Source organism: Crinia signifera, chromosome 5, assembly GCF_055691185.1.
Source record: "Crinia signifera chromosome 5, ASM5569118v1, whole genome shotgun sequence".
Taxonomy (NCBI): domain Eukaryota; kingdom Metazoa; phylum Chordata; class Amphibia; order Anura; family Myobatrachidae; genus Crinia; species Crinia signifera.
The window spans coordinates 61,282,343-61,296,504 of NC_139221.1; the positions used below are offsets into that span (position 1 = coordinate 61,282,343).

Consider the following 14,162-nt stretch of genomic DNA (forward strand, 5'->3'; position numbering starts at 1 on the left):
GGGGAGCAGTGGGGCGGGCAGCGGGTCCCTGAGCGTCGGGGAGTGCTGACCTGGCCGGGCGGTGATGTTCATATATATTAGCAGCGCTGCGGGAGTCGGGAGGGGACGTGGTGCCGGGTGCGGCGAGTGCTGCTGGCTGACCTGGCCGGGCATGTGATAACAAATAGCAGCAGCGGGGACGGGACCCGCAGTGGCGGCTATTAGATTTTTAAAATACCTGTCAAATGACCAGCCGTTCTCTGATTGGCTGAGAGCTCTCGGTCGGACGTGATCGTATGTACTGACCGTCCGACCTCCCTGGTCCGGTCCGATGCGCACACACCTGCGATTTTGGGCCGATTTCACTTGATTATCGGCACAAAGTGCCGAAATCGGATGAAATCGTCCCAAAATCGGATAGTGTATGGGGGCCTTTACAAAGACACTGCACAGGATATATAGACGGGATGCAGTTAAAATCCCGGCGGTCGGGATCCCGGCATTCAGAATCCCGATGCCGGAATCCCGACCGCCGAAATCCCGACACATTCTCCCTCCGTGGTTGTCTCCACGACACCCCTGGAGGGAGAATAAATTAGTGTGCCGAGCGTAGCGAGGCATCGGGCCCGCTGCGTGGCGAGCGCAGCGAGCCCACAAGGGGGGGCGATCCACGCCCCCCCCTTGTCGGGATTTTGGCTGTCGGTATTCCGGCGTCGGGATTCTGAACGCCGGGATCCCGACCGCTGGGATTCATTACTGAATCCATATAGACAATGCATCTAGGCACTTGTACTGTTTCCCTAGAAGGTGAAAATAAAGTATTACATATCCAGTTATGTGGTTATAAATAAATGTTTCTTAAGGAAATTAAGGCTTTTTAGTTGTAATTAAAAACTAAGATTTTATATGGAACATACATAGCGGTGTTTTTCCAGAATCCGCTGCTTCTACCATTAGAACACGTTTCTTGTTACCCAAACTATGATGGCTGCAGAAAGATTTGATGACTGGTTAAGGGGTGGGAGGGAACGTACCTGCATTATAGTGAAGATGTATCCAACAGAAATTGAACCCAGCAGATGTACAGAGGATATACAAGTCTGCACACCATTACTGGCATGGCAGGCTTTTATAGATAAAAAAATATATACTGTATGCAATGTGACCTTTTATCCACCAAGTGAAAATCCAAAAGTTCTTTCATAATGGGGATGTAGCCCTTTTCATTGTTAACCAATGACATATAATTCATGCTCTAATGTACTTTACATACATACGTCAGCAATGAAACTGTTGTTACTGCAGCATTTACTTAAGCTACCTACTTTGCGTCCTACTGGGATAGCCTTGGCCCACATTGAACATCTCTAGGATTGTTAAAAAGTACCAATCAGGAGAGGGGTATAAAAGAATTTTAAAGTCATAACATGAACTATGCAACACTGCGGAGACCGTCATCAACAAAAGGAGAAATTGTGGCACAACAGGAACATTTCCCGTCATGTCAGGACAAAGAGAAAACTCATTAAGGTGGTTAGCAAGAGCTCTAGAGCAAAAGTCCGGGAGCTGAAGCAATTCCTGCCATTCTAAAATATTCTGCCATACTACAATATTATGTGCGGTGAAAGGCAACAGAGCTCATCATCCAAAGAGGAGAACACCTAGGGTAGAGAATTGTGGGGTCAACTTCGTGCTTTGCGGCTGTTCTCTTCTGCTGGGAATGGGATTTACTCAGTGTAGAGCATACCCTCCAGCATTTGAGGGGCAGAAATCGGTACACATTTAGGAAGGGGCGTGGCCACAGGTAAAGCGGGCGTGACCATGAGCAAAATGGGCGTGGCCACACCCCCTTTCCGAATGTGTAATGGGCAGTTTCCCCACATTATTCTTGTGGCCCGAGACAGGGTGAAATAACACAGTGGCCCTGGGGGGCATATGGCAGTGACCCTGCCCCCTGGCTGAGCACCTGATGAAGCTGATGGGCTGCTGTCATAAATAATATATTAAATACACTGATTTAATATGCCAGCAGCCCACTACTAAGCCACCATGTCACAAGAGCTGCAGACAAACGTCTGCAGTTCATGTAACATGGTATCTTAGTAGTGCATACCCTCCAATGTTTCAGTCTCAAAAAATGGTGATTGGGGAATGGGGGAGAAATGGTGCTGTGCTGGTGGCAGGCCTATAACAGGGGGTAGGACAGAGCACTGTATTGGCAGCAGGTGTGTGTCCCCCTCAGCATATGTGTGGCGGCAGGGGGGGTGCCTTCTCCCCAGCAGCAAAAGATCCCAGGCATCAAATAGAGACGCACTGTGTCTCTATATGATCCCACTGGCAACCACCTGCTCTTACCTGCCACAGATAGGAGGTTGCACGCCGTCAGGGTGTTCAGCTTCTCCAAGCTGCCGGATTGTGCACAAGGAGTTTTAGCTTCTGTGTTCTGACTGAATGCCGGCCGCTGAGCGCTCCCCTCACCTACCCTCACCTCCCAGAAGATGCTGCTGCGCCAAGCATCTCCAGGAGGCTTTACATTTATATATGCTGACAGCCCGAGTGCGAGGGTCCGCGGCTGCTGTGTGATGTCATGACGCGACGCACACAGTGCAACCCGCAATGTACCCCTGGGAATGGATGAACAACTGGTTTCTAATAGGCACAAATACATCTTCTATGTACCGCCAAGCTTCAACGATAATAAACGCCAGTCAAGCCAAAGAGGAGCCATCTGACCCTGAAAAACGGTACAATCGGTACACTTTCTTTTAGCCTGTACAGACCGTTAAAAAACGGTACTGTACCGGCTAAATCGGTACAGTTGGAGGGTATGGTGTAGAAAGCAGAGTGATAGCTTTAAGCATCAAGATGCTATAGCACAAAACCAGTTTGCTTCTATCAGAGATTTGAGGCTGAACAGAAAGAACAATCCAAAGCTAAGCCATCCAAGTAATGGCTTCAGAAAAAATAATCAAAGTCTTGGAGACGTCAAACCTGTTTAAACCCTGTGAAATTACCTTTTGTGGGGAATTCAATTGGTTGTTTTTTTGGCGGGGGGGGGGGGGGGGGGGTTTATGAGTAATGCACACCCAATAGAGCTATTCAATTGTCCTGCTTAGTGCACCATCCTGCAGTTACATCTGAATGACAAACCATTGAATAGCTGCCGTCGAATTCTCTCCATACAGTAATGTGCACAGGAGATCCCATTGCAATTTGAACCTATTGCAATTACAATGTAAATCTGTGATTCTCAACACCGCTCAGGACCCCCCAACAGATCACGTTTTCCTGGTCAACCTACAGGTGCACTCATTATTCACTGACACAGTTTCAAAGATCCACAGGTGGGGCTTATTACTTCACTTGTGATTCTGTGTGGAGACCTGGAAAATGTGAACTATTGAGGGGTCCGGAGGACCGAGGTTGAAAACCACTGATGTAATGATAGCAATGGGTTCTGATTGACAAGTAGTTTACAACGTCCACTATAACGATGCATGTTCCTGCTGGTCGTATGTTTGTCTCTTCTACTGACCTTTTGGACATGCAGAAAGATTTGTATGTTTTGTTAATGACAGTATACTCCTGTATGTGGCCACTGACAATATCTTTTGTAAGACTGCACAATGTGTATGCACTATAACGTTTGTCAGGGAGTTGCAGGCAAACCGTTGAGGACATTGCAAGTTGTCTGTTGTCACACCAGAACTTTTCTGCAATAAACAAATGGGACAAAACTGCAAAGTCCAGGTGCCAAGATGAAGAAAAAATAATAATAAGCACTTTCTACAATAAAAGAAAAACATGCTTCGTTCCACTAGGTATTTGTTTAGGGGTGTGTGCAATTACCTCCAATCCACCAGTTGTATAGATCACTTCTTTTGCCTACAAATTCTCATTTTGTTTGATGCAAGATCATTTACAGGTAGAAAAAAAAAGTCTGATGTTACCCATAGAATACAACTAAACTGTTGTTTGCGTCAATGTCTCGCAACCCCATAGGGCAGTCAGTCCATTTTATCTGTGCGATCAACTAACATGTGAGCACTACAGCTCCTGATTGTTCCCAGAGCCAATGTAACCAGCAGGCAGCTATACTTAACTCCCCTTAAGGTGCCCATACACGTTGAGATATGGGGCTGTGCATTTTGTACTTTATAATGTGCCGTGCGATTTTGGCACTTGCAGGGGGATGAGATGCGATCCCCACTACATCTGCGGGTGCGATGCAATGCGTTCCAATTTAAGGGGGGGATTCAATCTGAGGGTCACGGCAGTCGAGCTTGCTCGACCGCCGTGACCCAGTCCCGTTCTTGGTCAGCTCGACCGAGAACATGCAGGCGGGATTCAATGTCCCGCCTGCCGGGGAGTGAGAAGGGGGCATTGCCGCGAGTTGCGGCCGGGGAAAGGTAAGCTGCAGCCGGCAGCTTGTCACTTCCTGGCCGTTCTCAGCAGAACGAGCCCGACAGCTAGTGATGTCGGGCTCGTTCTGCCGAGAAACCCTGCTCAATGCTGTTGGGGAAGACAGCATTGAATAGGGCCCGGCAAGCATCTCCCCGACGGGAGATGCTCGCCGGGGATTGAATATCCCCCTTAGTTTTTTTAATTTTTTTAAGTTGATAGCTACTAATGGACATCACATTGCATCGCATGTACTCCTACGATGCAATGCAATGAAGCACAAAAAGTACTGCATGCAGATACTTTTTGTGCTTTACAATATTGTACCTGCGGGGACGCGCATCGCATCCCCGCAGGTACACGGCGCGATTATCACACATGAGATGCATTTTGTACTTTAAAAGTACAAAACGCATGCGATAATCGGAACGTGTATGGGCACCTTCACAGCTAGAATTCTGTATCTATGAAGACTTCCCTACTGAAATGGTACATGGGAGATATCCGTATGCAGTAGTAAATGTACTAAATAACATGAACAGCCCTCTAAGCATACATCTACACAAAATATATAAATGTATCAATCTTCTTTTTCTGGAAACTGCTCAGCTTTGTTTGGACAGAGAGGTAACACAAACTTGACAAACAGGTTGGACATTGTACAGCCAACACAAGCAGAACAACTACTTGAGTAATGCACACTGAGGAACTGAGGAACCGTTTCTAGTACATGCTGCCAGATTTCCTGTTTCAAGCACAACAACAAGCACATACAGCCCCCAAAGAGAATAAACAATAACCAAAAAACATGCAAGTGCTAAACTATAATCATGTATAGCAGGGCTACATGACAGATGACATCTAAGCCTACATCTATTCCATCACAGTCTGATGTTGTGGCTTAATTAGGGCAGTCATGCCAGCTAAGGAATGAACCTCCTAAGTAACTTATAATGTGCCCATCCACTAGTGCGAATTGGGCCCTTTTAACGTGATTTTGCCGAATCAGACTGAGACTTGGATTTTAATCCAATGCACGGTCCCGTGCGCATCGGATCAGACCCAGAGATCGCCATGACTGGGATCACATATGATACATCGTATGCATAAGGCCCACTTACGGTGTATCGTGTGCAGTCCTGCCACTGGGAAGCTTCCAGGGAGTTCAAGGGAAATCTTCAAGCCCCTGATAACTTACAGTAGTGGATGGGCACCTTTAGTCTACGTGCAGACAAGGCAGTGTAAAATGGGGCAAAAAACTAAACCACATCTATTTTGTCATCTACTTTACACACAGGGGGTTATTCTGGTTGATTTGCAAGACTACGAATCCGCAGCCTTGCGAGTCCATCAAACCCCGCCTTGCAAATGGTGGCCTGGCCACCACTCATTCGTAAGGGCGATTCCCTCGCAGGGCCTGCAAATGGATGTTACTGTGTAACATCCATTTGCAGCCTAGTGTCATCCACCCACATCATTCAATGGTCGGCGTACATCGAATGATGGCGAAGGTGCACGCATATAAAAGTGACTCTCGTCACTTACATATGTGTGGACACTCGGGAGGAAGTGGACAGGCAGCTGACCATCCGGAGAACACCATGTTGGCCGTGGCCACACACACCCTGCGTCTGCACATGCACAGAAAGGCCTCTGTGCATGCAGAGATGCAAAACATTGCTCCCCCGTGCAGGCGGAATGAACCAGAATAACCCCCACAGTGTACTGAATAGCAACCAAGATACAGATACAAACTATATATATATATTGTGTATATTTTGTAGTTCTGCTGGCTTTGTAGGTTTTTGTTGCCAAGATAACCGGTAGTCATTTTATCATTACAGTTTCCTGAAAATACCAACAATAGCACAAATCCTTAACATTGAAATAATTGTGTTTTATTAAAGAAGATTCCGTTTACATTGGTCTACAGTACATATGCGATTCTAATGATCAGTAATGAGTGCACCTGTACACCTGTGAGGTGAGCTGGAAAACATGAACTGTTGGTAGCTCTCGAGGACTGGAGTTGGCTACCCATGATCAACATCATTCCATGATGACCGGGGCCCCATTTTCCTTGCACAAAGCCATCCATCAGTTAAATACATTTTACTAATATATGTACAGTACCTGGTTTTAACCGGGCCAAGGTTTGCTGGGCAGAACATTTTGATTTACCCCTTAGGAGTCAAATTTTGAAAAGTTCCTGAAAAAAACTGTCACAGTTTTCAGACCCCTCCCCTCAGCAGCTCAGGGTGACTATACCAGAGGGGTGTGGGTGGACGGGGACAGGACGGGACTCTGAACAGCTCGGTGGAAACCCCAGCAATTCTACCTATTGCATTAATACGCACTACAGACCTATAATGGGAAGAGATGACTCAGAAGTTACTTTCAGGATGCAAAACATCAGATCACTGTCACTGTCAGGGGGAATCCACAGGGTACAAACTACAAGAATATAAAATCCCACAATAAGGCCAGAGAGGAACTAAGCAAATCAGCAAAACATTATTATTAGAAGGGAATATTGTCAAGTAATGACGCTGAAATGGCGAGAAAAACATTATCTGTCAGAGGTCTGTGACCATTGACAGTCATGAGATATAAACTATTGTTATTGCCCAGTTAGCACAATTCTTAGTAGACCTTACAAAGCTTTTTTCCCCCATTATTAAAATCAATGTCAGTTTACCCATCCAGGGCCAAATGGATAGGACAATCCTACACAGTAAATATTATAGACTAATTACAAAAGGAACAGTTCACTGTATGCATTGTGTTTCTGGGGTACATTTTCTGCCAATAAAGTATTTAAGACTTAGCAGTCAATCCTATTATATGCAAGGGGGCGGGAAATGCTGTTGATGGGGTTTTAATATCAGGGCCGGCGCTACCCACTCAGCAAAGCCTGCAAAGCAGGTAGGTGCCGGCCCTTGAAGGCGCTTCCTCCCCTCCTCCATGATTGTAGCTGCGGGCTGCCACAGCCTGCGCCTGCCAGGTAATATGACAGGCAGCGGTGCCAACAGGAGGGCAGATATGGGTGCTGAACATGGGGTGGCAATTGGTGGCAAAATTATCAACTGTCTGTGGCAAATCCTGGAATCGTGTCACCATGAAGAACCTTTCCAATCTGGCTAAACCAACTTACAATGTGTAGCACTTATGCAGGGTGGTGCTTCCGGACAAACAATGTAGTGCATGTCATCTCACTACCTCAAACACAATGAATGATATTCCCACAGGCTAATAGTAGTTAATATTAATGTCCACAGAAATAGGTGTCTGGTCAGTAAAACCCATCCCTGCAATCTCCCTGTCTAGGGGTCATTCATGACTCAGGGACAGATGTATCAAGCTTCAAAAAGTAATAAAGTGGAGAGTAATAATGCACCAGCCAATCAGCTTCTACCTGTCATTTTTCAAACCTGTTTGAAAAATGACTGTTTCACACTACCAGTCACTACGCTCTGCCAGCCTATATTTCGTTATTCTGCAAATCAATTGTATGGTCTATTTTGAATGCAAAGATATTGTGCGTAATGATTAATATAGGTAACACTTTCCTAATTGCAATAATTGTACTTCAGACTGAAGATAAAGTAGTGTTCATTCTAGACCCATGCATCTTCCAAAACCCATGCAGTTTCTCTTCTCTGCCTGGGGTGTTGATCTGTGTTGTGGTGCTTCTACCACAGCGTGGTCTGTATTTCAGCACTGATATGCAGACCAGATATGTGCTAGAGGCACCTAGCAGAAAGCGACACCCCAGGCAAGAAAGATGAACTGCATGGGATTTGAAAAATGCAGGGTGCTAGAATGAACACTAATTTAAGCATACTTGAAAAACTAGTTTGAAATGCAGACTGACCTTCCTTGCAAAACATTTTTCTTATACTGTTTGGCACTAACAGTCACTACGCTCTGCCAGCTTATATTTCATAAAATTCTTCTGCAATTCAATTGTTTGTTTGCCTTTTGCTCCCATCTAAAGTGACTGGGAGCTATATAATTGTTTGCAGAAATGTGCGAAAAGCAGGGCTTTAGGGCTGGCCGTCAGTGCTGGGCATTCCGGATCTGCAGACCATCTCGCACGGGAGAAACTGCTAAACACAGCTAATCCTATTCATTAGGGCATCAGAAAGGGACTTCATGGGAATTAATTAAAGAGCTCCCTTTGTGCAGGGCAAAGGCCCCCATACATTTTGCAATTTATCTGCAATTTGGGCTCTTTTCCAGTGATTTCACAGGAAAAGAGCCCAAGTTGCAGGTGGTGAATGACAGCAGGACCAATGTGATGCCAATAGGGAAAAGGGGGCAGCCCTATGGTGGAATCAGGGGAGGAGCTAAGCTCCATACCAGGGGGAAAATAAAAAAACACCACCCTGTCTGCTCTCGATGGTGGAGAATCATTAAATTAAATTGTCCCTCATTGGTGGCAAAATTATCAACTATCTGTGGCAAATCTTGGAATCGTGTCACCATGAAGAACCTTTCCAATCTGGCTAAACCAACTTACAAAGTGTAGCACTTATGCAGGGTGGTGCTTCCGGACAAACAATCTAGTGCATACACATTGAACGTTATCGTTCAGTGATGTCATCACAGCTCCAAGATGAACCAGCAGTTGATGATATAGGCAGATTTCACTGCATGTTCAGACGATGGGGGGATGGGATTGTTAACAAGCCATGGAGCCTGCATTGTTAATGATATAGTGCATACACGCTAGACAATATGCATGATAATATTGATAACAATAATGTTAAAATGTTATTAAAACAAAAATCACATAGTTCTGTTGTCATTAGGATTTAAAAAGAGTAAACACAGTTGTTTGACAATAAATGGCATCACCCAACCACTAACCATGAGTGAAAGAAAGGTTTGTGAGTTATCATCCATATTCTCTGACAAATGGCCAGAAAATCACAAATTCTGCTAGGGTATGTAAACTTATGAGCACAACTGTATATCTCTGCCACCTTGATCATTGCTTCAGTGTCCTGTCCCCTGATGCAACGGTCTTTATTTACCAGGTACTTACTGTATTTCATTATTTATTTTGTCTTATGCATGTATATATGTATTGTTAGACACTGCTGAACCCTTGTGGCACCATATAAATAAAGGATAATAATAATACTAACAAAAAAGAACATGCTTTGTGGTCATATGTTCAGCATGGATCCATTTCAGTAACATCCCGAGCGTTCACAGCTACAAAGGGAAATACACTCACGCGTTCGGGTCAGCTGATTTTAAGCTCCTCAGTGCAATGTGTAAAGTGTATGGTAATTAGCCCGGACAGAGTAAAAGCTTCAGTGTTAACAGCCAGAGAGCAAAAAAATAAATAAAACCACGCATACCGGGAAAGATACAGAACTGCTTCTTTACTTAACAAATATGATTTTTTTTTCAACTCTATCATGCATTAGGAAATTTTTATGGGCCTGAATCAATTAGTGATCTGCAAATATACAGAATTCCAGCCAGTTCATTATAGAAATCTTAAATTATTTTCGCTTGTCGGTTATCATGTCCGGATAACTTGTTTTACAGTAGCATGGGACCTAGCTGCTAATTGAATACAGAAACATGTTAAAAGACAGTCCAAAACTAGTGTATATACTCTGTCTGGTGCAGCATTATAGCTTAAGGTGCTCACACACTAGAACGATTTTTTTACCGATCGGCCAATTATACCGATTTATATTGCAAATTCGCAGTTCTCTTGTAAATTAGCAAGGGTAATGGCGCTCATACACTTATGCAATTGGATATGTTGGAGAAGCAGCGCTGTGAAGGAGCGCTGGTGGCGATGGGGCTTAGCTGCGGCATCATTGGCAGAGCACTCTCTCAGACAAATCGGCGGCCACCTGAATGTGAGGCTGCTTATTGGCTGAGGGAGCCACCCAGTGTTTTAAATTATTTTTTCAAATTCTGGCAACGCTGCAGAGCCCGGCCTTTCCAACGCTTTGGTTCCCACTCCATTGCTGCCAGCACTCTTATCCCTGCTCCACCGCCACCCAGGCTCCAGACCCCGCACCCGAACCCTCCGCTGATTGCATTTCTGCGATCCCATGTGGCTGAAACCACATGCGATCGTTCATGCAATTTGCTAAATATTATGTGCTGGACGTAATACTTTTCAATGCGACCGGCGGGCCCGCGCATCGCATCGGGGGACCCATTATTCATGCATTCAATCTTTCGATTTATCACACAGATGCGATCGAAATCGATGGATTGTATGCAACATCGCCCTAGTGTATGTGCTACATAAGTTCTCTCTCTCTCTGGCCAGCGGCTTTCTACTCGCAGACAACTGCAACTTCTCAGATTAGCGATACATGCTGAATTAGGCCCTTAGCACATTAGAACCCACTTTTATGCAGGTAATACCTTTGCGTCATTAACCACAGGCCTGGCGTGGTTACGGTGCCTGGTTGCAACCTACCAGTCACAAACAAAGAGCTGCCCAGCTGCTGAAAAATGTAAGCCAGGTACACACTAACCGATGTGTTTACCATCGATATTGGTGGTGCCGGCATCGGCAAGTGCATACACACTTGCCGATGGGGAGGGAGCAGGGGCCTGAACTGTTTAGACACGATTGGTACGAAATCCCAGCGCCAGAATCCCGACCGCCGAAATCCCGACAAGGGGGGGGGGGGGGGTTTAGACGTGGATCCCCCCCCCTTGCGGGCTCACTGCGCTCTCCATGCAGCAGGCCCGGTGCCTCTCTACGCTCAGCACACTAATTTATTCTCCCTCTATGGGTGTCGTGGAAACCCATAGAGCATGGGTCCTCAAACTGCGGCCCTCCAGATGTTGTGAAACTACAAATCCCAGCATGCCTTGCCACAGTTTTAACACTCCCTTATAGCAAAACTGTGGCAAGGCATGCTGGGATTTGTAGTTTCACAACATCTGGAGGGCCGCAGTTTGAGGACCCATGCCATAGAGGGAAAAAGTGCCGGAGTTTCGGCGTTGGGATTCTGACCGCCGGGATTTCAACTGCATCCTGTTCAGACAAGAGAGGAGGTTACCGATGCATGAGAGCACACATAGTTAACGATGTTGAGTTTACACACTAGACAAGATAGTACAAGATATCACTCAGCAAGGCCCTTCTGAACGATAGCTCTTATTTTCTCCTCTAGTGTGTATGGGGCTTTACTTCTGGCAGCTGCCAATCAGAGAGGGGGACCTTCCTCATTGTCTGCCATGCTGCCAATCAATGCTTATCACTCGGCAGCTGCCCAACGAAGACCTATTCACTTCAATCCACCATTGTTTTTGGCTCATTATTTTTCAGCGACCATATCGCACAGTGGGGCAGATGTATTAAGCCTTAACAAGAGATAAATTCAAGTGTGATAAGGAGAGATAAACGTCCAGCCAATCAGCTCCTTACTGAGTTTTTTCAAACACAGTCTGTAACATGACAGTTGGCAGGTGATTGGTTTCTCTCTCCTTATCACCCTTGCATTTATCTCTTGTTAAGGCTTAATACATCTGCCCCATTGTACCATTTCTCTAAGCGAATTTTCTGACTGAAAAGTCACCCCGCAGCCAGCGACCATTAAGGGCTGGCTACGGGAGCGTGCGCCTTGTGATTTATCGCCATGTGTACACACAAAAAACACGGGCGATATGGTCACTCTGCGACCATTTAACCAGCGATACTGCCTAATATTGCCCAGCCTAATTCCCAGAAACATCCATTTTAAGGGGTTAGTATCACCTAAACGTATGCAGGAGGTACCGCAGAAGAGATCTTCGATACCTGTTGCAATCCCTTCATGTCACACACACACACCGCTACACAACAAATGATGTTAGGATATACAAAAGCCACGAAAATATTTATACTGAAAAATTCACAGAGCGATTAACGAGGAACACTGAGATTTATTTGGTGAATTCCAGGTGAATTAGTCATGGATTTCCAGTAGTATTGGGAACTAGTGGAAGTAGCCAAACAAGGAATATGGAGACTTGTCTTATGCCGGCATACAATAAATATTTACTGAAGAAGAAAGTATTCATTTCCCAATAAGAATTCTGTATATTGAGGCACAAAAAAAATAATTAGAAAAAAGGATGTACTAAAACAGGCATGGGGAACCTTCGGCCCTCCAGCTGTTGTTGAACTACACATCCCAGCATGCCTTGCAACAGATTTAGCATGGCCAAATAGCAAAACTGTAGTAGGGTACGCTGGGATATGTAGTTCACCAACAGCTGGAGGGCCAAAGGTTCCCCATTCCTGTACTAAAATCATGATTGTTGCCTTAAAAAAAAAGTGTTTTTAGTGCAGAGTAAATAAAATTAGAGAGATATATTTTTAAGAACCACACGTGTAAAGCAATGCAAATTAGCCTCTTGTAAAATGTAACCCCCTTCAATAATGTTATACCCAAAGCTATGTTAAGTTTGTACAGAGAAAATCCTGGCCATAAGCACTGCCATCCAGCTCCTCACACAATGTATGCATGCCATAGACCAGACCAGACCAGCAGTCACCCCAGAGGCTACAGCCAGCTGTCAGTACAGGCACATGCTGCTGCTGGACGGAATGCATTAGGGGGGCAGAGAACAGGTGCAAAGCACAGAAGGGGTTAATAGAACAAAGAATAAAATAATCTGGAGGGGAACAGACAGGCACCCACAGGCTGAGCACCATGTCAGAGCTGGGGCAACATGGAGAAACTAACATTGGCTGATTACACAAGAGATAAAAAGGTAAAACCACAACTCAGTCATGTTGTAATTAACTGCAAACACCTCCGGGTAGGTAACGCATAGCTGCACAGAACAACTTGTAAAGTAGTACATTGTATTCCAGACTACGTGATTGCCAGCCACAGAATGCAATGCATATCAGCCAGCAGTGATACAGTGTATCATATAGGAAAGTTACAGCACAACAAGCTGTACCTGCAAATAACTCAATGCTAGCACTTACCTTGCTCTGCGCTATCCATGTTCTCTGCTATTGTCACTGGCAGCACTGCACACACAACCTCCCTGTGCTCTGGCTTTGCTGCTGCTCTGCTCTGCCTGCCACACCCCGCCCCTCTGTCTGTCCCGAGCAGGCAGACCGAGCATGACTAGCTAGCAGTCTCTACCTTCCCCTTTTTTTTTTTTTTTTATAACTTTACTACCACAGCTACAAGTATGCACACATACTCCTGTGAGTCACACATATGTGTATTATTTGATTTATCCTTTATTATTAATTATCTCTTGTATAAACATAAGATCAAACCCACTCAGCTTTTCATATCATTGTCATTTTAAACAGCCTTTCTTTAGAATGTACATATGATATAATGGAGATCACTGAGAACAGTGAGAAGGGAAAGTCTCACATGGGATCTAGGTTCTCTCCCAGTGGGTGATTTACAGAATATATGATGAGTCACTCAGAACACATGATAAAGATTTCACTATACAGGTATGCAGGCATGTCATGTGTTCCTTATCAGTCCTCTCTAGCGCCCAACCTCTCCTACCATTATACTATATTGTGCCCTTTTCACTGTTTGCAGAAACACCATACAGTTTGTATATTTGTGGTGAACGCTATAAAACAGAGGCGTCATTAGGGGGTGCAGACTGTAAGTCATCAGACCAGTGGGTGACACCAATGTGCCAACTCAGAGCTAGCCCTAACTAATTTAGTGCCCTAGGCAATATTTTAGTGCCCCCTAGTAGAAAATCCCACCACCAACAGGGCGCCATGGTGGGTGGGTGTCACTAAGCCTGAC

The 14,162-nt window shown here is 45.2% G+C and overlaps 1 protein-coding gene across 1 annotated transcript in view; it reads right to left on the reverse strand.

Annotated features, from left to right (window-relative positions):
- Positions 1-13,501, reverse strand: part of TPD52 (tumor protein D52) — a 70,210-nt gene extending 56,709 nt beyond the window's left edge. Inside the window, exon 1 of the mRNA XM_083187320.1 lies at positions 13,358-13,501. Within this exon, the coding sequence (XP_083043446.1) occupies positions 13,358-13,376 (19 nt within the window). The 5' untranslated portion in view covers positions 13,377-13,501. The remainder of the gene's footprint in view (positions 1-13,357) is intronic.
- Positions 13,502-14,162: the final 661 nt, after the last annotated feature.